This window comes from Halyomorpha halys, unplaced genomic scaffold, assembly GCF_000696795.3.
Source record: "Halyomorpha halys isolate HHAL.00 unplaced genomic scaffold, Hhal_1.1 Scaffold54.1, whole genome shotgun sequence".
Lineage (NCBI taxonomy): Eukaryota > Metazoa > Arthropoda > Insecta > Hemiptera > Pentatomidae > Halyomorpha > Halyomorpha halys.
The window spans coordinates 1,718,030-1,745,880 of NW_027108734.1; the positions used below are offsets into that span (position 1 = coordinate 1,718,030).

The 27,851-nt window shown below is 32.8% G+C and overlaps 1 protein-coding gene across 1 annotated transcript; it reads left to right on the forward strand.

Moving 5' to 3' along the window:
* The first annotated feature begins 1,752 nt into the window (after positions 1-1,752).
* Positions 1,753-27,522, forward strand: LOC106692365 (zinc finger protein basonuclin-2). Its single transcript, XM_014438275.1, has 3 exons — positions 1,753-1,807; positions 3,255-3,490; positions 24,673-27,522. The coding sequence occupies exons 1-3, from the start codon at positions 1,753-1,755 to the stop codon at positions 27,520-27,522; spliced, it is 3,141 nt and encodes a 1,046-aa protein (XP_014293761.1).
* The last annotated feature ends 329 nt before the right edge of the window (positions 27,523-27,851 follow it).

Consider the following 27,851-nt stretch of genomic DNA (forward strand, 5'->3'; position numbering starts at 1 on the left):
TTTATTCTTTTAATTAAAATGTTTTTTATAATTCTACATATGTCAAGCACAACTACTTTTTGTGCTAATTTTAAATTAATTTAGTGCAAGATGCTTCTATACCCTCTTTTGGGTTTTTATTATTTATTCCAAGGTTTACTTTGTTATGTTCGAATCACTTGGGACTCTACATTGATGATTCTAGCCATTTTATTTTATTTTAATTCTGTGATATTCTGCTCATTCTAATAGACTTTTTTATAAGTATTTCTAGGGTATCACAATTATTATTGTTATTACTACAAGCCGAAATCTAATCATGGTTTCATGCTGCTTAAATCGCTTTAGGAAATTCTATCATAGTTTCTTGTTATCAAATTGCTTTCCTCAAATTTCAAAGTGATCTTCCCACCGCTTGATGCCCGTGCTAGAGTTTCGTCATCGGTTGTCTAGATTGGGCTGCATATTTCCTCAATATTACCTGATTTAATCACTTCTGTGATATTTAAAATAAACATTATTTACAAAGGAAATTATATTCATTGCAAACCTGTGCCTCTAGATTGAAAACATCCCTAAAATGACATTACATGAAATAGCATATTGCTCGTTTTGAAAAATTCGTAAGCGACGGATGAACCGATCAAATGCCAAAAAAAAAATACAAAAAAGTGAAGTGGTTCACCCTCCCTTTGGCTCGCGTAGGAACATGTCAAAAAAGATTTTAGCAATATTGGACTCCTCTAATTGCGAACGCTGGACGTAAAAATCCCATCCCATTGACGCTCGCTCGTCCGTTCTACCGTTTTTTCATGTCAATATTCGGGATGAGTTTTTAACAAGGGCCGGGACGTTGGGGAGGGAGACGGATTTTTCAAAATGTCAGGTCATTTCCATGAGGGCACTTCCCAGGGGAGTCCTGTCCTGCTCCGACACGTGACTATAATGCGAATTAGGTCCAAGATAGTGCAGGACTTGGGTCGATACAGCCCCGGGGTCAGCCTGAATTATTCCCGTCTCCTTGTCACTTACCCCTGTCACATGTCCGAGGAAGGAGTCTGATGAATTAATTATAAGCTAATTTTCGGCCGGCTTCATGTCTTCTGTCCTCTCGACTGAATCTTGTTATGAGATAGGGTCAGAAACAACTATGGCAATCAAATACTGAAGTCTGCTAAGAGCGCATTCATCTTAAATTATCTAGAATAAATCTCTTTATAATTTTAATATAACTTTCATTATATTAAGGACTTAGCGATCACAAAGGTTCGATACCTATACCACCAATCGATATCACAATTACGTACATCTACTTTTTCAATTTATATTATCTATTGTGATTCATATATTGAGCCCTTGAACTTACAAGAAAGTAATAGTACAATGAATCTAGACCTTGTACAAATAATACGTTTCAGTTGCTTCTCCTGTTAAGTTTAATTTTTTTTTGAGAGAGAATAGATTTATTTTATTATACCCGCTATCCCAGGCTAACATTAAAGACTACACCGCTCCAGCTATAGATTGCTAACTGTATTCCAGTGCTGCTGGAGAGGCCTGTGTCACTGGAGGCCCCGAGGGCACCATTACCATAGCTATTACCCCGCGGACACGTCGTTCCCAATCCTATTACCCACTGTCTCATTACCATCTGCCCACGGGTCTTTATACCTCTCGGCTACCTATAATAGCCTGTCTCTAGTCCGGCCAACCTGAAAAATCCTGAATAATAATTCTTTATCCAGAGACTCCGGGCTGGATATAATTCCAGATATGGAAGGAGAGCCGTACGGTGAGCAGATCCTGACAGATGCGGCGAGGACTCGAGGTATGATTCACTAGGGGGAGGGATCTGATGCGATATTTCATTCCACGTTCCAAGAAAGACATTGCTCCGTTTATATTCAAATAGCTTTCTGAAAATATTTATTATACTATTCACATGACGAATTTCACAAATTATCTCTCTTTTATTTTTTAACTTAACTACCTAACATAAAATTAGGTATAATTAATAATTAAATATATTATTAATGGTTATTTCGGTGAAATTACGTTTTAGTTTGACTACAATACCAGCAAGAGAGCTCTTGCATTAAATATCTATCCTTCTTCTACCAAATACAGTCGATGTTTAAACTATATTAGACAAATGTCTTTATCGGCGCAACTAATTAAAACAAAGCTAAAATAAGTGCCTTGAACATTTGATTTACACTTGAATGCATACTCAGTACTGTCTATGTATAACTAACTCAGAATTGGCAAAATATCATAAGTAATAGAATAGTTAGTTTAGAAAAATTTAATTTTTTCATTCTTTTATTATTGATTTAAATTATTCGAATAGAGATTGAACCCTATCTATCACCCGTTGAGTAGTAATTATTTTAGAAATACAGCAATACTCAAACCATATTGATAAAAAATCACAACTCTTAATTTTGTTAGATAAGAGAAAATGGAATGATCGTCGTTACAGCTTTCCAAAACAAGAAATTCAAGGAAAAAGACAAAAAAAATGTAGTGAGAACGAACTAGTTCGTATAAAAAATATTAAATAATTTTTAATTTGCATACAAAATTACAGAAATATACAAAAATAGATCCGTACAACAATTAAAAAACAATACAAAAACATTCGTCTTTCGTAGTTTGTGTGAAATAATAACAAAAACATATAAATAACAAAACTTAAAAAAACGTTATATACCTTAAAACTATGACTTTAGCCAGTTGATAATCAAAATAACAATATGGTATATGAAGTGATTAGGATTAATTAGATCAAAATATTGTGGTTGAGCGTGATTCCAACCAAATCACACCTTTCGCAACCGTTGGTCTACCTTTATGGGTTATAGGGGTATAGATTTTCTTATTTTTTTAAATACATATACATGTACCATATATTGTATACAATATAACTTTTATCTCGACTGTTTAAAGGTTGAGGTAACGTCTACAGAATTTATAGTTTTCATACCAATAAGATATCAATCCCTAAACATCGCCTATATAATTTCAATTGAATTAATTTCAATGTGTTTTTAAAATATAATCATAAATTTGTCGTCATTGCTCTTAGCTCATATCTATTCGTAAGTTCATAATTAAAATACTAAAATTATCTTCATGTTTATTTCTCGCAAATAAATGTACTTATAATGTTATTTTTATACGAGAATTCTGAAGAAAATGATTTTTTTTTTATTATAATTTTTTTAATGATATAGCATAATTACATTAAAATAAATATATATATTATGTTTCAGCATTGGATAAGCTGGGATTCCGACACGTGCTTGGGCAGACCAGCGTTGAGCCTGTTCAGGTCAACGTTGCCTTCGACATCGCAAGCTTGGTGCTCTACGGCTGCCAGGCACTGCCCATCCGGCTCAAGATACTCCTCGACCGACTCTTCTCCGTCCTTCAGAGGGAGGAAGTCGTCCAGGTCTTGAGGGGCTTTGGATGGACGCAGGAGGACTACGCTAGGGGCTATATCCTTCAGGTAATTGTCTTGTTTTTAAATAAAAATCAAATCATAAGCTTATTAGAATTTTAGTTCCTTAACGCTAAGCTCTACAGGAACAAATATGCACAATATTGTTTTGATATTATTACATTATTGGCCTAATTATAACTCGGCCTTCGTGAACAGTCTTTTGTTCTTATCCTACACCAAAAAACAAAACGATTGATATATAGTAAACATTAAAGACATACATAGCGAAGGCATCATTGGTAATATATATAGAATTTATAATTACACAAATCTTGTGTCTTTGGTTTTCAAGCTAATATCATTAAAGAAGCTTTCATTGAAATCAGTGTTCCCAAATGCGTAGCCACGACTTTTATGACGACGAGACATCTTTTGAGCGATAGTTCTAGCGACGAGTGATGACCCGGTCCTTTGGCGCCACTAAACAACCCTAAATAAACAAATCAAGCTGAGTATGATGTAGATGACGACGAGATATCGAGCGACCAGATGATGGCACGGATGATGGAGAGCGGGTACACAAATGTATTCTTTGTGTAAGGAATGACTTGCCACAGTCGGCGTGGCTAATCCCTCTTTAGCAGGGCAAACATCTCCCCCTTTTCCAGAACCTCCCCTTCCAGAAACCCCCCTGTTTGCATTATGAATCACCTGGAATTAGTGAGTTGCTACCCTTCCCTACTTTAATTGGCCCGTCTTTTTGTTCGTCTTCTCGTTGGAACACAGTTCGAAGATTAAATTAAACTCATCATGGCTCTAAATCAAGGCGAGGGATTCGCGGTCGTTTTTACCCAATATCAGCGCACTTATCATACACTTCTCGAGGCAAACCCGTTTACGAAGAGCCACTGTGTGAGTTAGTTCGTAATTAAGCCGTGCATTCCTGATTACTAGAGGGGGCGAGGTGGAGGGTGGAAGAGCAGAAGGGGTGGAACGAAAATGGATAATGCTTAACTGTGCAAACTAATAACAACTGATACTAATCAGTTTCGGTCAGCAGGAATCTTCTTTGTTTGATAGTCAATATTAATATGGTATTGCAGTATTTTAAACTTGGGTCCATCTAGCCTTATAGAGATAAATAGGTAATGTGGAGAAAAATATCTCATACAAGAAAATAAAAATTACCGTGTTCGGCACCACATCATTAACGGTATGACAATAATCATAGGTTGATTAATAAATCTTGAACCACGATAAACAAAAATAAATAAATAAAATCTAGAGCAGTGGTCGTATCACAAAACTTCCAATTATATTAAAATTCGTATTTTAGGGCTCCTCCAGGTGTATACGATTGCGATCGGGAGGTTTTGGCTTTTTCCGATAAGAACTCCTGTCTATATTTTTTCCTATATCATCCTTTAGTTTTTTATCGTATTCCTTAATATTTTGAGCTTATTTTGATTTATTTAAAAAAAAATTTTAACCCTTTTATAGGAAATCATAAAAAAGTCTAAAAGTTTTTCTGTAAGGTGTCTTTTGGTAAGTCGATTTAAAAAAAAAAGTTTTCAGTAACATACACATGTCTTAAATATTTAATTTTAGTTTAGTACAACTTTTAGTTATATAACTAGGATGTTTTCACTGAACCGAAAAACCAATATTTCAGTTGATAACATTAATTTGAAATTTTTCAGGATACAGTATTTTCTGTATTCCTAACTGTATTTAATACATCGGTAAGAAAAAATTAGATGTCAATTTTCTTTTGTATTTAATACATCGGTTAGAAAAAGTTAGATGTCAATTTTTTTCCGATAGTAGCTAATTACTATAAAAATTCTAAAGATTCTTTTTAATTTAATATTATCAAAAAAATTATAATCACACAACTATAAATGATCCATTTTACTTTATAAAATTTATTTTAATTTTCCAAAATTTCGGCCATTAGGTCATTATCAAGGAGATAACCTCAAATATTGACTTGTCATAATTCATTAAAAAATATATCTCACTTACAAGCCAATTGCCTATGTCAAATAATAAAATATATAACCTCAATACATCAACAACTATTTTTTATAAAAACTTTTTTCTTTCCAAACAATAAAAAGTTTGGTTGCAATAATTTTTTTTTTATTATACCTATACAATTGGCCTGTGAGTGAAAGATGTTTTTTAATGAATTGTGAAGTCAATAATTGAGGTTCTGAGGGCCAAAGCGCTAGAGAATTTAATTAAGGCACACCATTTGTAGTTAGTTGTGTTATTGTTAATATAAACCGCTCTCAAACAATTAATTAATAAAAATTAGATTAAAATATCGTAGTATATTTATTTTTGGCGTCCATATCGAGATTCAGGGGATTAAAACATGCCTGATGTTTATCAAGTTTAAAAAAAAAAACACATATTTTGCTAATAGCCCATGACTTGACTGGACATATTACATTTCATATGCTTGTTCTAATGCCTTAAAATACCGGGTGAAGAAATATCTTCATAACTTCATGTTACTCCATTACGCATTAAGGTGAATTTCACTAGATTAAAAGGGTGCTCAAAATTACAGCATCATCATCTACAATTTCATACCGAATCATAATTGCAATAAAACGATCCCCGAATCAGCAAATTGGTCAGAAGGTCTCCGAAGGTATAGGAAAATTGAAGACATTTTAGGAACTTTTAGAATAGAAAACCGCAGATTGCCGTCATTATGTCTTCACAGTTTAATAGCCTTTAGAGAAAAATGTTATTTTTTTTTTTTTAGTCAGGAAAAAAATATATTTGAAAACGGAGACCGTGATTGTCATAATAAGATGGTATTATTGATACGACTTAAATTGACCAATTGAGTCGGGGTGGAATGTCTCTGGGGCTTAATGCCACTTTAGTGTTTTCTTTTTTTTTTAACTTACCCCATTCTTCTCTGGCGGTTATTGTCATCTGGTAAATGGCTAATCGGTGGTTCCTAAACGGGACGTTTGAGGCAATGATCTCCCAAGACCTACCTGGACCGAGTGGTAATGATAGACCCGGAGTCCTCCTAAGTGAACAACACACCCCGTCCTCGAAGCTATCTTACCCAAGGTAATGGCCCGCTTTAATATGTAAATAATAGTCACCCTCAGGAAATACAGCAGTAATGGAGCGCTTTTCAGTTTTATTAGTCCCCCCAAGTCGTGACTCTATACTCAGAGATTGTCTTATACTTCAGTTATGTTAAATGTTCTTTCGTTATTTTAAATATTCAGATTGTTCCGGGGCTAAATATCGGTTTCACATCCAGTGAAAGATGGTTTGAGAGACAGCGCGGTGTTCGGTAGAACGAGCACGTCAGTCAGAAGTCAATTGCAGGCTGAACGAAATACTCAGAAGAATCGATTGAATAAAACATTAAAATATATCGATTGACTGTTAAAGGATTTTTTTTTCGTCATGTATACTATTTATTATAAAATCAACATTTCACCAAACGAAGCATATGAATGTGACATTCGGATTCATGAGTACTATTATTAAGAATCTGGTCCCGTGAGCTGTTTCTTCATTTTATATTACAATTTTGAGGTGAAAAATAAACTTATAGAATATTATTAGTGCTAGTAAAAAGTTTTTGTCCTTCCCCATCCCCCCATCAAGTTCTAATATTCCAACCATTAACACTTATCAACAGTTTATTTATATGAATAAAAATATATACCAAATTTTGTCTTATGGTTACTTAATTAAAAATTATAAAACAGCACCGTATAAACAATATAATTCAATATTGAATTATACACTGTTTAGAATTGGAGAATTATATTTTTAAATGTTTTTACTGATTATTTCTATCTCATCTTATATGTTCAGCCTATTTATTATGTCTGCATAGTGTGTATTTAAGTTGTTTGTGTCAGTCTTGTAGTTTACTGTATTGTTAATGTTTTTAGTTTGTGGATTTTTACTAAGATTCTTCTGTATTTTATAATGTATATCGTGGCCGTGTTTTTGAAATTTAATTTATGTTACAAAGTTATACTTATAGTCTGTCAATGTGCTGTGTTTTTTTTTATAATTTGTGACATATTGTTTTATTTCGGTTTTTTGGATGTCTCTGAAATATATATTATTTTATAGTTTTTGCAGTCAATCCTATATATTTCATATATATTTTTTTCATTTTGTAGTCCATAAAATAATTTATTTTTATTTTTCTGTTGCTATAAAAACTCGTACTTTAGGGTTTTTCTTTCATACGAATAACGAGTTTAAACTTTTTTTCTGCCAATAATAAAATATTCTAACTAAACATAACAAAACCGTGTGTATATAAACTGCTCTATTTCTCCTTTAGCTATCATCAAACTCTTTCATAATCCATATTTATACATTTTTATGACTTTTAACAATGTGAAATAGTTGATTATTTCAAATAAACTAAATGCTATTTTAAATAAAAAGTTTTTGAAAATTCCGCATTTAATTATTGCATTTAAACTATCGTAATTACGATAAGACTTTGCTGATATTAAATATCACTTTATTGTACAATGATATATCGGATTTAATCGATATCCCAGCAGTTTTCGAGAAAATCGAAAAAAATGTGTAAAATCCTTTATATAAAATACCTCTTCCTCAAAATCAATTTTATAAAATATTAAAAACATTTGCAGTTGTACCTGATGTTTAAAGAAAACAATTCTGAAAAAATAACTTAAATTAATCGAAATATTTTTATTCCGAAGATGAAATAATACGGCATGAGTATTAATAAAATTATTACTCTTAATTATTAATTAATTAATTAATGTCAAAAGCTACGTTAATAATGCTTGATGTTCTCATAAAAATAAAAATACAATATTTAACTTTAATTGAAATTGTTGTGGAACGTGAACAATTTATATTGAATGCAAAATCCATAATTAATATTTTAAATAGTATAAAAATCGTATTATTGTTTTTTCTGCTCTTAAGGGGCATGTAAGCTTAAGTAATGACATGTAAATAACTCCATTGTGTTATTTTTGTATTGTTACTTTAGTAACGGGGATAAACCTATAAGGGACAAGATAGTCTTCACCGGTTTATGTGCGTTGTATATAGTTTTCAAAATATGGTTGAGAAAATGATAATATTTAAAAAAATTAAGAAATTCCTGTCAAGATTGTTGGTATATTTAAGATATTGTAGCAATCGTGGCTGAGAGGACACAATTTACCGCACATGATTTCAAATGTCCCAAGATTAGAACCACAGAATGGCAGAGCACTGCTTTGTTTACATCGCATATTATCTTTTACTTATGGTCACGCTTTATTTTATTATTTTTTTCATCTTCTTTCATCAAACGATATTTCATTGCGAAAAAAATTTTGTAGAGATAACCCTAGACCTGTCTACCGCTGTGGGGCCACGATTGACGCAGGTTACGGGTCAAACGAGATACGGCGAACGTCTCCGAGATCACTTTGGCACTCTGTCTCGTTTCGGACAATCTAATCTAACTGACAGTTTATCGATTGTTTTTCAATTCCTTATCGTGTCAATTGCACTGTCATTCAATATTGAATTAGAATTGATTTTAAAGACTAAAAGGTACGCAAGTACCCGCTAATCCGTTGTTGTCCTAACTGATATATTACCAGTGAAACAGTAGAAACGGTTAATCCTGAGCGCACAGAAGAAAAACCTCTTTAATTTTAAATTTAACTAACGTATTAGGTAAAAATTAAAATCCAATACTGAACTTAATAAAAGTATTAGTATTATGTAACCGTTTATTTGTAGTAACGAAGTCAGCTATTCTGTCATGTATGGAACAACGTTGAGGAACTTCTCATCGCCTTTTTTTTTCATTTATTTTCTGTTTACTGCCAGTTGATCGGAGTCCTACTGTAATTTAGCATTCGAGAATCTTGTATGGTTACTAGAAGTAAAATTCGCTGAACAAAAAAAAATTGTTTAGATACATGTTTTTAAATTATTTAACAGTAACATATATTTTTAAAAATAAATATTAATATTTAAATCCATAGTTTGAGATATGTTATTTTGAACTATTGATAGTTTTACAAGTGATAAAAATACTGTAATTAAAACCAGAATTCAATAGTGTGTTTTCTTTTTTTTTTTTAAATATTTTTTACTGGAATAATCTTTAGTAATAATCACTTTAACTATTTAAAACACAATTTGAGAAATTATTTTTCAACCAAAAACAAATTACAAAATACACACTTTTTTATATAACGCTGATGCTATATACAATTTTTTTTATTTGAATTTTACCTATTTTAATTTTTAATTGAGAAAGATTGTCCGGTTGGCAGTCAAAAATTTAGCCAAAATAGTAAGAAACTATTTTTAGGCATCGACGTTTCGCCCTTCATTGCAGGGCTTTATCAGAGCTCTCGTCTATCAATTAAAGGAAAAACAGTACTTTGTTTACTTGCTAGATAAAAATCCTGAAGAAGCATTGCAAAAGTGGGGTGGAATATTGGTGCATAATAAACATTTTTGTACTATTTGATGTACTTTTTTAACCCGAAACATCTTTTTTCATTAATTGCATACGGTCATTTAATTAACTTATAAATAAAATTTGGTTTTTATCAACAAATCTTCTACACATTGAAACTAAAATAATGTTTTACTTTTTTTTTTTTTTAGCTTACTGCCAAAGCTTATCAAAGGCCTCTGTCACATAAATATAGGTCACACTGTATACCCAACATATACAACCAGATGTCGTCCATTTCTTGTTTTCCGATTGATACCCAGACTCGAATGATGCTTTCGTTCCCTGCGAGGCACGACTTGACCATGCTCCCCGCGCATCGCCAATTTGAGGGGCCCCCGCCGAAGAGAGACCACAGGACAGATAGCCCTTTGGCCCCCTAACGAGTCCCCTCACCGCAATCCTGACTCCGTAATTCCCACCTCGACGCTGAGGGTCTGCGGTCTGTCCGGGATTAGCCAGCCGTGAGAATTGAATGTTGAGGTTAGAGTTACCTCTGTCATCCCCGGCCTCATCTACTGAGGCCGCCAGTTCGGTCTTCTGTGAATATCCTTCCTTGGACGTGATCCTCTCAGCCTTCGGTCGCTCAGAAATTACGATGCAATTTTCTCCCTACCTCTGGATTCATTTTAATCAGCGGTCAATTAACGGTTTCATAGTTTCTTCCGGGTGGGGATTGTTTTGAATCCTATCGCAGGTGGTCATACGTCCATTATGCCGGATCCACGTGCAGATCTAAAACATTTACAAATGCTTCAAAGAAAGTAACAAACGAGGGTATCTACACGCTTGTTTGTTCCAGAGGGGCAAGATGAACGTCAGACTTCTGTAGCTCTTACTTTCGATTCAAACTATTTTCATTACAGAAAAACATAACAATAATCACAGAAAGGAAGCGTCAATACCAGCAAAGAAGATGATTCATAGAATTACAACTATATAGCATACAAATTCAACAATTCTTGAAGAATTTTTTATTAGAAAGTTGTTAATTTAATTACTCAGACATATAATATCTGTATAATTGTGCTATGTTAAATTAAAAATAGGTTTCTAATGTTCCATGAACAGATTTTAAACAATGTATTTAAATTCAATTGATATAATTTTCAAACATACTATCTTAAACTTGAGTTAATTACTCATTACGAAGATTGGAGAAATTCTTTAATAGTTTAAAAGACAGAGTACAACTATTACTAAACAATACTAACTGAATATATTCGTGTGGATGCAGCAAAAAACGCCCTTTGGTTTGTGTCTAAAACCCGACACTGGACTGGTGGACTACAATTCTAGACATTTGTACCAGACAGTTCAAATATCCCATCCACACTAGTGCTCATGCATTTAAAAACAAAGCGGCATCTTACCCTGTCACCTCTACACTATGAGTCATGTGCGTGCTCTGTAATAATTTTCAGTGAATCATATCTAGCGCTTGAACTTGTATTTCATCTAATTCACTAATACTATATTCCATTTGTCACTTAGGTTCATTACCAAAACATATGTACGACTAGCTCAAGAAGGAAACTATAACGTACATAAATAAGGCAGATAATGCCCAGAATAAGTTCCAACTATTGCGATTAAACTTCGTATTTCAATGCAAAAATAAGTTTTCTTTAATATCAGCTAGGTTTTGTCCTCATTGAAACAGTTTAACACGACTCAAATGTCGAATTTTCGAAAAGACATCTTCTCAGTTATGTTAGTTTAAAATAAAAAAACATCATTCACTGTTATGAGTAATAAACGATAGGTAAAAATGAACCGGTAAGGAATTTGATAAATAAAAGAAAGAGTCAGACTGCGACATCGGATTTAGCCGAGTGCGCCCGATTTCTTCCGAACCTATATCATAGTAAACCGCATCATCTTATGTTAAAATATTGTATCCTGCGCAAGAACAAATTTCTTAATCGTTTTTCACGCCTTAATACGAATTTTCATAACAACTAAAAAATAAAATATCGATAAAAAATTATAATCTTTTTATCAATTTTTTGAGAGTGGTTGGTTTAATAATAACACAATTTCAAATAATCCATTATTCTCAAAATTTATTTCACTCTCCTACGTTTCGGCCCTCAGGCTATTAACAAGGAGAAAACCTAAAATATGTTATCATATTATTCTCTCACACATAACACTAGTATTTCTTAACATATCATTGTTGATTTGTCACGAATCACTAAATTTTTTTTTTCAATACAGGCTAATTGCTCAAGTTCCATTAATTTTTTATATGTGTAAAAATTAACCACCTGTCATTGTCAACAGTAATAAACAATCGATGTATATAGAATATTAAAGAATTTGAAAATCACACGAACGAGAAAATAAATTACAGTTTTTCCATGTTTTTTATAATTATTGTCAGATTTTATTTTTCTCACCTTTCTAATAAATATATAGTAAAGAAAAATCGTAATTATTACACCTCATTTTTTTTATTACATTAATGAAAACTATGTTTAATTACTAATCAAAATTGATTAGTCTACCAAGTGTGGGGATAGGGGACTTTAAAAACGTTAAAAAATTTTTCATTCGGAGTTCTATATCTTTAAAACTACTTACAACACCAGAAACCTTAAGAGAATATCATTTAAAGTAGACTAAATGTCTTTTTGTACAAAGCTAGTTTAACGTACAATAAAGTAGTCTATTACGTTTATCATTGTAGGAGTAGTAGTTTTGATGAAATAAATTGATATTTGATAAAATAAATTGATTTATAGTTGCTGGAACAAAATTTCATATGCTAAATTTATATTCTTATTCGAATATCTTAAAAACTACTGCTCTTATCAAGAAACGTTTCATGAACTCCTTCATAGTTAATTATTTTTGGTACTGACCGATATATGTATGCCTTATGGTACCTGAGATATATTTTATCAAAAATGTACAATTTTATCCGAATAATTAGAAATTAACATTTGGTGAATTTATTTTGTTAAAACTCTTAAAAACTACTACTCTGACGGAGATAAACGTCATTTTTTTGAGATATTGATTTCTCAAAATAAATTCACTGATTTCTGATTTTTCAATACATTTTTCATGAAATGTTGCTTTTTAAAAAGCTATATCTCGGGAACTATTGGACGTAAATAGCTCTATTAGGGCTCATATTTTAAAAAATTTACTGTACATTAAATGGCATTCTTAGATTTTAACTGTATTTTTAAAGATAGACTGCTCCAAATGAAAAATTATTTTTTTTTAAAGTTTGGGATCAGCCCCAATTTTTTTAATCCCTCTACCTATACTTGGTAGACTCATCAATTGATACTATTAATTATATATAGTTTTCATTAAAGTAATAGTGGCTACAATAGATTTTTCACTATCACTATTACTGCCACTACCAACGCCACGTGGAACCCCTGCTCGAGATTTATAGCGCTTGTAAACTTCACCTTTCAGCAACATTTTCTTTCAGTTCGGAACAAGTATTGGAAACTGTTCTTTTTATAAATGATGAAAAAAAAAGTAAACCCTGGGCGAGAGTGAAAAGAGCTCGTCATAGCTTGGATTGAGCGTTAATTTAAACTTGCCAGCTTTTGGAACTGTTTGTGAACATGGAACTAGAAGTTGTTGAATACCTACCTTTGATGGTAGCTACCTGTAATGATGCCCTATTGGACAAGTTGTGGAAAGGTTCGCCTCAGTTCCACCCTCCAGAACCTGGAGAGAGGGGGGGAAGGCCCTATACCCTTCCGATTGATTAAGACCACTCAACTGAATGAAAGCTATCAGGCCTTACCTTAGAGCCTCTTTTATTATTGCTACCAGTTCTGCCTTTCCAGTCTCCTGGAAACTCCTCCAGCTTTTATTCCAGATTAATTATTGAAAGGACTCGGCAATGCTAGGGAAAACAATAAATTATCCTCTCCTCCTTCCACTTCTACTATATCTGGCTTTTCATTTGTTCGTTTTGAGATTTTTTTTCTGGTCTCTTAAAAAAAAAAAACATGCCTTTTGTTCCAATTTATTTTTTAGAATTCCAGTTCCCTTCCTTATAACTTTTGATATTTAAATATTTCCTAAGATTTACACAAAATATTATATAACAACTTCAAATTTATTTACTGGGTAGCCCCTAATTTAGTGTCATCATTTCCCAAATTTGGCCCTTCCAGATTAAATGGGGTCCTTCAAATTATTTTTAAAAAAACTAGGAAAAAATAAAGAAAATAATATTAAAAAAAAAATTAAAATCTGTACCACTAGAACCCATGGACTGACCCTTCGTGGGTCTATGGGCTCGATATTATGTAAGGAAGTACTGTTACTACCAACTACTATACCAACGGTTGTGCAAGAAGATGATTTGGTCAAAATCATGCTCCACCGCCAGATTTTTGCCCAATTAAGGGTAACCAACTTATTAGGCTGGGTAGACTCGAGGTCTCCAGAACCCACAGGATTGACTCACAGCTATAGTGTAACATATAACAATTTTTTGCCCAGCCGGATTCGAACCCGGGTTCTTGGAGTTAAATAAATATAGTATAAAAAATATACCTAAAATAATAATAATAAAATAAATAAATATAGTTTATAAGAGGAAGGCTTATGCACCACTCTGGAATTTAGTCTTCGCGATGAATTTGAGAAAATAATTTAAAATAACACAATAATATTAACAAAATTTTATAAGAATAAAACAAATAGAACTTAAATACCTATATCATGTTTACAAATAAACATATTAAATAAATATAATTAAATTATTTAATATTTGAAAAGTTAGGAATATTAAATTAAAATTAAATAGTTTTCATGATTTTTTATCAGCTAAATCATAAATTATTTCTTAAAAGTCTCTTTATTTAAGTAAATTAGTTTCTATCAACATGGTGACAAACAGCTTAATTCTACTTCTCATTTCATTCTTTATTCTCTTTAATTTATGGAGCTTAGGAGTAGAGACCCGAAGAGTAGTGATGGGTCAGACAAATTACTGAAGGGACTATTGTATTCTCACTTACAAAGAGTGTGAACAATAACAGATTAACAATCTTGAAACAGACTTTTATATAGTTTGAAAAAAAAAACTGTCAAAGTTGGTCATTGCTTGATTCACTAGTAATGGGACTAATCACAGCAGTCAAGGACCACGATGGATAGTTGAGCACTGAGCTTAGTGTAGAGATGGCACTGTCTTAAATACAGTATTGGATTTTTAAATTCTGGGACTTGTGATTGCATGAACAGTAAATAAAATATTCTCGAATATATTATTTATTAAAGTATTGTACAAAATAATTGTAATATACAACATTGCCACTCGTTTCGTATCATTTTTATCAGTTTGCGTATCATGAAAAACCACTTTATTGAGTTGAAATTATATTATTAAAAAAAAATAAAACTAAGAAAAATTAAGTAGCTAATAGTTAAACAGGCAATAATTAGCAATGCTTACAGTTCGAAAAGTTATGAAAAACATAAAAGAATGGATAGAGAATTTCTGACAAAAATGTCTTTTTGCAAAAGGTGTCATATTGAGACAAGGTTTTAGGACAAATATCTATAAAATACTGCTTTAGGTGGTAGTACAACTTAAAACGTATTTATATAAATTAATTCAATGGTTTTATATTATTTAAAACAGCCCCAAACTGTTTTCTACCTGCTGACCGTAATTTCGCACCATTTTCTTCCTCCGTGTCCGCTTTCTTGAGCCTCCCCTAATACAGAGGCCCGTAACCAAAGGTCCCACTATGTTACACTTGTACGACCGAGACCTTCCTATTTCTTATAACCTCTAGAAGAGGGGAATTCAGTTTCAATTCTGGACATGTATCGAACTCTTCCACGTCAGGGACGATCCGTTCCGGTTGTTTTTAGCAGAACGACTGCGGGGAGAGGAAGGGAGAGGAAAGGGTTGCTGGAAACTGGATCCGTTAATGGGTGATGGGATTAGGCGGTCCCATGTGAGTCCGCGGGACGTGTCCTGGGCCGTAACCCACTTACTCGTCCACAACCCCTTCTCGTTAGTGCTTGCCCCAAACAGCCCCAAGCTACCAAACGTCATAACAAACATTGTTCGACGCAAATTTTGAAAGCCATACCACCGCTCAATGTTGTAATGAGATATTATTTAGAATTCCTAGAAGGGGTCTGGAAATTCTGAAACTATCATAAAAGGGGGGAGGGGTTACCTTTAATTTAACCAATATTCAATGTAGTCAATGAATGACTTCCATTCTTTGCTTAAATTGGCATAGTCATGAATATGACAAAACTTACAGACCATCACTTACAGATTAAGTCCAGGGACGTCGCTATTGTTGTCATACCTTCCCCTCTCTTTAATCTCCTCTAAACTGTGAATATTGTGACAAAACATTATTCAAAAAGGTTATTTGTACTCAAATTTGCTTATAAGCACTATTCACAGAGGCCAGTTTTCCAAAAATATCAAGAAAAACCATTGTTGAAATCCCAATGTTAAATAATAATTTAAAAATTGTAAATTAATATCATATTACTAATAATAGTTTCTATATCATTAAAGGCATATACCAAAGATTCGATGCTGAAACCAATCGCTCTCTACACACAGATCCTACGTTATCTTCTTTTATCTTCTCGGACCTATCCTACCCTCCGATGTTTTGCAATGAGGCGAACAGTACCTCGAGTCCCAACTGACCGAGCAGAACAATGGGAAGGCCACGGTAAGACTCAAAGACGACCTCTCCCACATCAGTTACAGGGTCCATTGGTTCCGAACCGACTCCATAAAAAGTTACTTCGGCCTCAAAATCAGCCTCTTCATCGTCATTACCGCTCTCGCATCACAATTACCGTATAATTAATTAGAGGCGGTAGTCAATTAATTAGCGAAGCCCAAGAGCGTCCGTCTCTTAACAAACGTTAATAATTCAATTTTTGTTATTTGTATCTTTATCAATTAATTATCTATTGTTGGTAAGAGTGTTTCTAGTTATTATCATTTATTTTGCGATAATTTGACAAGATAAAACTTGAGCTCTTAGTATTCAAATTTCCATTTTTTCTACTTGAAGCATATTTAAATCGTATTTTTCAATTACTGCGATTCCTACTGTCGATTAATAATTCTAAAAACGTGCTAGAGCCAATGGCGTCTCAAGGACTTCTGATCTCAGTTTCTATTTTGAGTCTCGAGATGTCAAACACTGACGCACGCTAATTATCTGTTTCATGCAGTCTCGTTTTCTGGGTAAGTTTAAGCTACATCTGACTCTGGAATAATCCGAAAATAGATTTAGAATTTTATTAATTTCTTGATTAGTTATTTTATGCTGTCAATAAGGCGATCATTATAATGTGAAATATCTGTGTTGGAGATTTGATGATATGATAATTATGAAATAATGACTAATAATTTTTATAAACTAATTTAATGAAATGTAAAAGAAATAATATGGATTCTGAATAAATTAGTGTGTAAATTAAGTATAGAATAATATGAAATTTTTTTTTTTTCTTCACAAATATTACATGTAATAGCTTATCACATTTTATTGTTGAATTTTTAGTTTAAATAATAGAAGTAAAAAGTTTATAAAATATAAAAATGTATAATATGGGCTAGAAGAAGGTTGTAAGTTGAAATTTATCATTTCTTGTGAGTCAAAAGATATCATCAACAAACTATAATAAAAGTCAGTAATGCACAATTTGATAATTGTATCCAACCAAAGATACAATTATAAAGTTTTAATTAAAAGAACAATAAATAATTTTTATAAGAAAAAGATGCAGAGGAAAATTATTATTTTAAAGTAAATAACGAATGGATCTCTATTCTTCATCGATTTCAATTTCTGATGACGCACATTGTGTATCGAACAATTTTATCTTTTAATTCAATTTAGAAAACTCCCCCGAAAACTTATACTGATTTAATTCTCATTAATATTTTTATAAAAAATTTAACTAACAAGAATTAAATCGTTTAATCATGTTTAAATATATTTAGTATTTTGTTTATAGCATTATATACATAAATAAATTATGAAATATTTAATTATCTAATATGTATGTTTGAGTTCTTAACGCTTGAAAGTTTATTCATGGATTAAATCGAAATAGGCCCAGAAAGTTATTTTATTGTAACAAAAAAAAGATCTACTAACTTCAGCATATCGAAGAAAATCCCTCTGATAAATAAAAAGAATGGCTTTGATAGTACTTTTATTTAAAATTAAATATTTAAATAATTACGTAAATAAGACGTCTAAGTCTATTTTTTTTTTCTATTTTTTCATAAACCAACTTATTTCTCTGTCTATTCGACCAACTCCGTTACATTTATTATCGGTTAATTAGTTCTAATATATATATATATATATATATATATATATATATATATAATCGTTATATCTTTTAAGAACATATTCTTCTACAACTAACGTGACATCATTGTCTCTTCGAGAGGCATTCAGGTAGTGAGCCGACACAAGCCACCAATGTTAATTGCTTCTTTGAACAAAAAAATTTGCCTCCCACCTTATTTATTTTTGTATTCTACTTTTAAATTATTGAATGAATAATTTAAAAACACAACGCTTAATACAAAATATTATAAAACACAACGACATTTATATGAACAATGACCTTCTATTTTTTTGTACTCTTTTTTTAACAAATATCACACTTTTTGACGTAAATGTGCGACACGTCCTTTACTATCTTCTCTTTATCTTAGTTTTATCTCCTTTGAAATGGTTTGCAAAGATAACATGAAAGATTAATTTGTTTCTAATTACTAATAGTTTGATGAACGGAAATTTTGGAAAATTTTAATATTATTTTTTTTTTATTAAAAATCGTTTAATCTTATTACAAAGTATAATTTATTGCATAGCAATACATCGAACCAGGTAATAATAAATATTTTATAACAATAATGTAATCTTTAAACTAATGGTAAAAGTTTCTATAGCACAAAAAAAAAAAAAAATTATTTTATTTGAATTCACGCCTATCAAAATTTAATACCACTAAATTTATAGTTCCCCCCCCCCTACTAATCTTACCTTTTTGATATTAATGTTTCGGCCAAATAAAGACATCGGAGATAGGCTACTTTTGCAAAAACATTTTTGATATAAACAATTCTTTAATTTAGCTCAATTAATTACATTAAAAAATGCCTCTATCTGAACTGCTTATCATTCCTCTTTTTTTCAATTTATTATTATTAGAAGTTTCATTTTGATTTAATATTTATTATTTCAATTTTTTTTTTTTTTTATGTTTACTTTCTACTATAAGAACTAAAACCCAATTTTTAGTTTATATAATTATTATTATGAAGGGACTTGCCTCAGAATAAATAAAGAATATTAATTGTTACTTTTTTTATTTCTAATTGTTATTTAATTTTTAATAAAATTTTCAATATTACCATCATAATTTATTAAATTTTTTATATTGTTAATCCTCCTAGGGCTGTAGGAATTTTTTTTAGAATTTTGGTAAAATTTTTAATTGTTTAAGTATAAAAACACAGTTATTACCAAAGAATAGCTAATCCTCCATTTTAAAATGGTTAGTTTTGAAAATTAAAATGGTTTTATGGTTAATTTTGCGGCCTCTTTGTAACTGAGCCTATGGCTGGGTCACTTCTCACCTCCACCTAAGATGGCCCTGTCTAGGGCACACCCAGCCCCTTATAAAGTGGGTTACTAATTTTAAGTAAAGTGGATAAAGCATGGTGGCTAAATCACCTCTCTTTACTGTATTTTATTAGAAACAGTACTGAGGAGTTTTCTATACGAAATTCGGAATATACATTTTTGGACGATATTGAAAAAAATATTATGGGAGCATCTGTTAGATATATATTAATAATTTAGATTAATAACAACTATGCGAAAGGAGAAAATTTTGATTTTAAAATAAATTTAATAAGTTTTGGTTTTAGAACATTAATTTGCCAGAAATATAGCATTTAATTTTGAGAAACTGATATATCACCTTTTGGTATAAAACTCGTCATATACTGAATCCAAGAACATGCATGAGTTATTTTTTAATGGTTTTTAGGTGTTTATTTTATTACTACTAACAATTTTTAATATTTTGTAGCATTTTCAAAATTCTAACTTAATCGTTTGCCTATATACCCATGTTTAAAGAAATATTTTTATGAAAACCTATAAGACACTCACATACCCACCAGCCTTTAAGTTCTACCAATAAGATATTAAAGTTTTTTGAACTTCATAGGCACCACCCTATACATTCTCAAGACGGGGAGATAGTCAAGTTTAATTATTCTCCAGAATATTTTAAACAGGCATCATAGAAATGTTCTTGAATAAATAAATAAAAAAGTGGTTTGTTTATCAACACTTTTTTCAAAATCTTCGAGGATGGAATTCCTTATAAGAATTTCATTTAGCCCGTTTCGAAAAGATTACTATAGACACAAAAAGCTTTACTCAAATAATGTATACTGGAATACGGTGAAATGTCAGCAATGAAAAATTAAATATTATTATCTCTTACCTGTGGTTGAATATAAATGTGCCGTGTCATATCTAGAGCTTTAAGAAAAGTAAAACTTTAGTGGAAGTCCTGTGAGGTTGTTAGTCAGCGAGGTTAGTATTTTATGTTAAAATGTTAACTAGTGAGTCTCTAGCATACTCAACTATTTCAAAGCATTTGAAGTTAATGCACTGAGTAATTAATTAAATATTTATTTATTTATGGATATTAACTTTTACGAGAACAGAATGACTTAACGGCTGATATCGTAAAAAAAATAATTTTAACAAAAGTTTTATATCTGTACGAGGCATGTTACCCATCATTATTATTTTCTTCGCTAACTGTGCAGATAAATCCCTGCTGTCGTTGAAGTTAATGCTCTTAAGTAGCAGGTGTCCGTCCATTGTGAGCATCTGGTCAGTATACGACAGTAGAGTAATAGGTCTGAGGGAACAGGGACCTGAAGATGCTACAGGTTCTGTATTCAATGGATAAAAGAGTTAGCAACTATTATTTCACCTAAGATCATGCAGTAGTGTAAAATTGCAATATATGTTAGGGGATACCCCCCTGTGGTGCACTCAATCTCTATAAAGTGGGTACCTTGGGATGGAATTAAGGGAAAATCAGGTGGTTGGGCACGATCTTCACCTAATAACTTCCTTGCACAAGCTAATATTTCAATGATATATATTTTTTAGGTTCAGTAAAAAAACAAACAACTGTATTTTGCCATCATTTCGAAATTTTATTCAGTCTCTTCAGTGAAAAAACAAAACAGTAATACATAAAATAAAATAAAAAAGTAAAAAAATGATTTTCTTCAGTAATTATTAAACACTAGAATGTACAGAATAGATTAATAACTACTGACACTAGAACTAATTCGAACAAGTTTTTTGTAACAATACTAAGCAACAGTGAAATTGCTAAAGGTGAGTAAAATATCCATTTTTTTTTTCAAACTCCTACTGTTCTTTTTACCAGTTTGTCAGTCTATTTATTTCTATTTTTCATTTTTATACATTTATTATAAGCATCCTTAATTGTGTCATTGTGTTAATGAGATTAGAGTTACATGAATTTAAATTGAATGTATCCGATTTTTTGTTAATACCCCAAATCTAATATTTTTGGATTTACACTACTTTTATCATTCAGTGATTTATGTTGCAGCTTAAGAGAGCAGTTTATGTATATGTCGAAGGAATGTGATTAATTAAAAAACAAAATGATGAAATAATTACTCCCATCAGCCATATTTTAAAAATATATAAATCTACTTACACTATAAACTAGGAACAATTTAATATAGCTTAATGAGATATTTAAAAAAAAAACTTGGTAATAATTTAGATCTCATTAATCTCATGTTTATTACGTTTTGAGACATTTAAATACTAAAGAAGCTTTCTGTTTTTTAAAAAAGTTTGTTAACAGTGCTATCATACTTCACATTAGAGTGGCTTTTTTCTACCTCATTGGTCGAATTTAGCATATTAGGGCTGTTATTTGATCGACAATAGGTTTAAACATAGGTTTTTATGTGGTTCAGTACAGGAATACATGAAGACAAAGACCGTTGTTATAGGCAACAAAACATCAGGTAAATCTACCTTGGTTCGTAGCCTGTGACCTATGGTTAACCAAAACCACACACGAAAGTAAGGATGGTTGTGGGGATGGCAACAACACCTACCGTTAATTATTTAATCATACACATAATTTCGCATTCCCGACCCCCAGGTTACCACTCTGTCCGATACACGTACCACCCTAATGACACTATTATTGGAGAAATTGAAAAAGTAAAAGAAGGAGTCCTAAAAGGAGAAGATTGGGGTGGAAGAAGGAGAGGAAAAAGAATTAGAAAGAGGTGAAAGATAGGAAAGGGAGGGGGTATATTGCGTTTTGTCATTGGTCCACGGAGCGGTCCACCCCCCTGTGGGGGGGAAGGGGAGGTAGGGGTGGGGACTGACAGGTATACCCCTACCACTTCAGTCTAACACTTTCCCATGGCCGGTCAACATCTACTCTCCTTCTTCAGCCACGGTTTCCCTTCACATCTTCTGGTTCGTACAGGATTATTATTCTCTTCTAAATATTAACAGAATTATTTATCGCTATAGTTTATAGTTTTGTTTTGCATGTCGGTATTTGATACGGTCCTAATTGTGCGTCATTGTTTCGAAAAGTGCTCTTCCAGTGTTCAGTGTAACAACATCAACGTAGAATCTGAATGTTTTTACGTTCCTACGACAGTTCGAATTCGTATATTCATAGTATTTTTTACAGTGCTTTATATTTCATTAATTTTGTCTTAAACCAGACCTAGTTGATGATCCCAGTGCATGTTCCTTATCAAAACAATAAATAAATTTTTTAAGTTCTGCTTATCTTAAATTTGTGATCTATCCCTAAGCATAGTTTCAATATAGTTATAACTTCGTATTTTAATATTCATTTAATAGGCTTGAATATCACAAAACAAACGTGAAACAAGCCCTGAGCGCTTCTTTCTTGAGCGACAAAAACGAAAAAAATAATTTAAATAATAAACCAAACGAATATCGATCCATCGATCGAAATCTTGGTGACTGGACATCATTTTTTATAAATAGTAAAAATTCTTAGTTTTTCGATTAAACGTAAGGTTCAAATCTATGATAATACAAAGTGAAGTTTTTTTTTTATAATTATACTTAAAGCTTTTCTTTCTAATGCCCTATTTCTAATATTGATTAGTTATATATTTTTTATACTTCGCAATACATATCACAAGAAGGTTACCTATGCTTGATTTTATATAAACTGCACAAATTTAAATTGTTTTTTTTTTATATTGATTGTTCTATTTATAAAAGTTTTTTTTATCCATATTATTATTATTTTATTTGAAACAAAAACAACAGTACAATCACAAGTACAATCGGTATAACGTTTGGTTAACAAAGTTAAATAGTAATACACGACTATAAAATAAAGTTTTAGCTCCTTTGTTACAATAGATAAATTTTAAATTATTATCCATAAGAACTTCTTTAAACATTATTCTAATGGTAGTAATTGTTGGTTTAATATATGCATAATTTATTGTTTATTTACTATTTTTTTATTCTGTACTATCTTTTTATTTTCAATAAGGGTTCAAAATACTTGTACAATCATCGCTCGTGTTTTTAGTATCACTGAAAGTTACATAAATGTAATTTGATAATATTTGCGCACGTGCCTTGTGTATTATAAGAATAACTGGTGTTCGCATACTATAAATAAAATTATCTATCTATTTTTTAAAGTAATAATTTTGATTATATTTAAAATTGCGAATTAATTAAATAGATAAGAAGTGATAAATTATGTTAAAATATATTAAAAAATAATGTCAATGTTAACGGTATAAATAAGAGATTAATCATCATAAAAATAATATTTGATATCAAAACACCTTGTAAAAAACTAAGTAATTATAAACCACTTTTTTTTTTATTGTAATGAATCTGTTAATTACAATACTTTAATAATTGTTATATTTAACTATTGAATAATTATATTAATTATTAATATTTTATTAATAGAAAAATAAAGGATAAAGATCAACTCATTTTGATTTCAACATTCCAAGATAGATAGTTCAACTATCGTTTTATTGTTAATTTAATTTTGTTTAGGCCATATTCAAATTTTTTAGTTAAATATTTATAATAAAAATGAACATAAAATATTTTTATATAACTAGCTATTACAATAAAATCAAAGTTCATATTACATAAATATTGTATTTCGTGTTGTTATTCATTATATTGTTCATTTATGTTATTAGTTCTCGTTGTAATATAATTACAATACTTATTGTTGATCTATAAAAAAAAGATTATTTACTTTATAAAATTGAGTTATCAAACAGAATAGTAATAGTTTCTGGCCTTAAGTAAACAGGATGAATCCTATAAAAATCAAAATTGCAATTTAGCTATCATTATAGCATATTTATTTGCTTTCTAATAAAGGATGACTGATTTCATATGAATTTTATTTTTTGTATATTTGATGATGTTTATAATGTTTTTATTTATATTTAATTGAAATAAAATTGATATATCAACAACATTAATCATTTTAAAATACATATTTTGAGTGATTTAAACGTTCGCCATTTATAATCATTATGAACTGAAAATGAACATATTTTTTGAATTTTAATTTTCTTTTTTTATTCCAGGAGCCTCATGGCGCTGTGTTGGACCGGTGGAACATATGCAGCCCAGAAGAAGAACCTCTGGTGCTACAACAGTTTTTAAGATTTGGTGAAACCCGGGCGATCACACAGCAGCTATTACTTCATGGAGTCGGTGACGGAAGGTACCTACCCAGGATGGAGGCTGACATCAAGAAGTTCTTGGAGAGAGCGCCGACGAGACCGATGAAAGACGAGCGGCCTGTGAAGCCCGCGCCGTCGCCAGCGATGATGCCGCGCCACCCTCCACCCCCGCTGTCTCCACACCAACCGAAACCACCACCGTTCAAGCTGCCGCCAACCGGCCTCACCTGTACTCCCGCACCACCTCCCGTTTCCTCTCCAAACAATCCCACCCCCATCTCCGTATCACCTCTCAACAGGCTTCAGAATATGCAGCCTTTCGACTTCAGGAAATTAGGAAAATCCAGCCCCGACCGTAAGAAGCCCGAAGAAATCACCAACCCTGGTTTGATGAACCTTTGCGTTACAAACAGTTCACCAGTATGTCTCCCCCCTCCACCGATCCCGAGCACCGTTCAGTTCGGCGGTCATAAGTCACCATCAGCTGAATATTATCACAATTCTAGCGAGTTCGGATCCGAAGAAGATGACGACGACGAAGAGAACTCACAAAGCGCCCTTAACTTAAGCAGGGATGCGAATCTAATGAATGCTAGACCTGGACACAACAGGAAGAACTCAACTCCCCTCAAGAGGCAATGGGGCTCCTCGACTTTACCACTCAATCTTGGGACGCAGTTGATAAACCCCGCCACTGGCAAGAAAAGAGTACAATGCAATGTATGCTTGAAAACATTCTGCGACAAAGGAGCTCTAAAAATTCATTTTTCAGCCGTACATCTTAGAGAGATGCATAAATGTACAGTTGAAGGTTGCAACATGATGTTCAGTTCCAGGCGTTCAAGGAACAGGCACAGTGCCAACCCTAATCCCAAATTGCACTCTCCACACCTGAGAAGAAAGATATCTCCTCACGACGGAAGAAGTGCTCAGAACCACCCTCTCTTGATACCTCCACTACCAGCAGCACTGAATCCTTTGACGTTTGGAACGTTTCCCTTGCTCACTCCTCCTCCTGAAATGAGACATCAGGCCGCCGCATTAGATCTCAAACAGAGTTTGGATCTCTCAGCAGCGAAACATGACGATAACAGAAAATCGGAAGCGTCGGAACATGATGATTATATGATGGATGATGACGACGAAGAAGGCATTGTAGTAGAAGGTGGTGGTGACTCAGACGGAGATTCAGATAATCACAACGGAGAAAAACAAGATACCCCTATCAAAAGGTTTAAAGCCTCCGAATCGGAAGGAGATGCAGAAGAAGATATGATGAGTAATATGGATAGCAACGAAGATTCGTTGAGTGTAGTAGATTCGCAAAGCTATAAAGAAGATAATGGTCCTGAAAACTTAGTAACAAAAAGCTCTAGGAAAAGGAAAAATAGAAATCCCACTCGATGTGCTGTTTCACAAAGCATAAATCACAACGACAACATGATTAGTGACGATGATTCCTCCAATAATATGATGGATAGGTCGCAGCATGAGAAACAGACTGTTATGGAAGAAAAGAGTGAGGATCTTAGCCTTAAGAAGACTGAAGAAGAACCAGAAAACAATAACACTATTAAAAAAAACATTGATAAACCTCAGGGAAACGTTAACAACTATTACGAATGTAAGGAAGGCTTGAATCTTTCGATACAAGATTGCAAATCAGATGAACCTGAAAATTATAAGATGGAGAGGTACTGCAGGGACTCAAGAAAGATGGAACACACTGAAGAAGAATCGAGAGAAGATAAACAGCGACCTTCGAGCAGAAACGGAAATAGTCAGCGCAGCGAGGAGTCTATAGATTCATCTAATGCGCTGCGCCAGCTCGAGAACTTGTCTCAGGGACACTTCGGTGACCTCAGCCGTCATCAGGACTATCCGGGCATCAAGTACATGGACCAAGGTGACCCACCATCTCCTGCAAGGTCGCAGGGCTCATCAGGCTCTTCCAATGGCGACGGTGCGTCAGATGATCCTGAGATGCATGGATATTTCAACGACGGAATGGATGTGCCCATTGACAAAGATAATCCCAGGATGTGTACTGCTTGCGGAAAAGTATTTCAAAATCACTTCGGAGTTAAGACACATTATCAGAACGTTCATCTAAAGCTTATGCACAAGTGCACAGTCGATGGGTGCAATGCTGCCTTTCCATCAAAGAGGAGTCGAGATAGACACAGCGCGAATTTGAATCTGCACAGGAAGTTGCTATCAACATCGCTAACGGACAAGGCTAACATGTTCTTGGACCCGACTCACCTTTCTAGCCTCACTTCGAACCCAGCCCTCCACACAGAGTTCCTGGCGAGGCTATATGCTGACTCCGGTTCCCTGCCGCACATCCCTCCTCCCGGTCTGCTCAACGGCGAACGGCTGCCTCCTCATCCTCCGCTCTTCCTGCACCCCCTCGGAGGACTTCCAGGCTTCCCAGGTTTCCCACACCTACCTAGCTCCGTCATCAACGGGCATTCCTCAGGATCTGTTTCTCCCTCTTCCGCACCCACTTCACCACACCTCGTCTACGCCGACGACGAAGAGGAACGAACACCCGACAAGGATGGCTTCATACCCTGTAGGTTCTGTAACCAGTCCATGAAGGACCGGGGAAGTCTGAAGGAGCATTACGAAGCCAGCCACCTCGGTGATATGCACCGCTGCTCAGTACCTGGTTGTAATCTCGTCTTCGCTACTAGTAAGAGGCGAAACCTTCACGCCGAAGACGATCAAGCTCATAAGAAGACGTGACCTGCTGGAAATTCCGCCCGTAATTTTGGCTACTATTCAATTGACTCATTTTCGGAGACAATCGATGTGCAATAATCAAAATATTGATAAGTTATGGTGTTCGGGCGATTGTAAATTCATTTTACACCGGTTATTATACATATTATTATTTAGTAGGCGTTTCCAGGTAATTGAAGCCATTACGATGAAAGCTGCTATGGAACCAAACTTTTGTAATATTAATTGTATGGATATTTTATTATAATTATGTGAGCGCTTTGATTACCTCTTTTTAGCTGTTTGGTATACGATTAGTGCTACGTGTGTTGTCTATATGTATTTAGTCTTGA

What these genes read in the sequence shown, in the direction of transcription:
- LOC106692365 (XM_014438275.1), top strand. Translation starts at nt 1,753, where the DNA reads ATGGAAGGAGAGCCGTACGGTGAGCAGATCCTGACAGATGCGGCGAGG. An exon ending in AGATGCGGCGAGGACTCGAG is followed by an intron (nt 1,808 to 3,254) that starts GTATGATTCACT and finishes ATTATGTTTCAG; the next exon opens with CATTGGATAAGCTGGGATTC. An exon ending in CTAGGGGCTATATCCTTCAG is followed by an intron (nt 3,491 to 24,672) that starts GTAATTGTCTTG and finishes TTTTTATTCCAG; the next exon opens with GAGCCTCATGGCGCTGTGTT.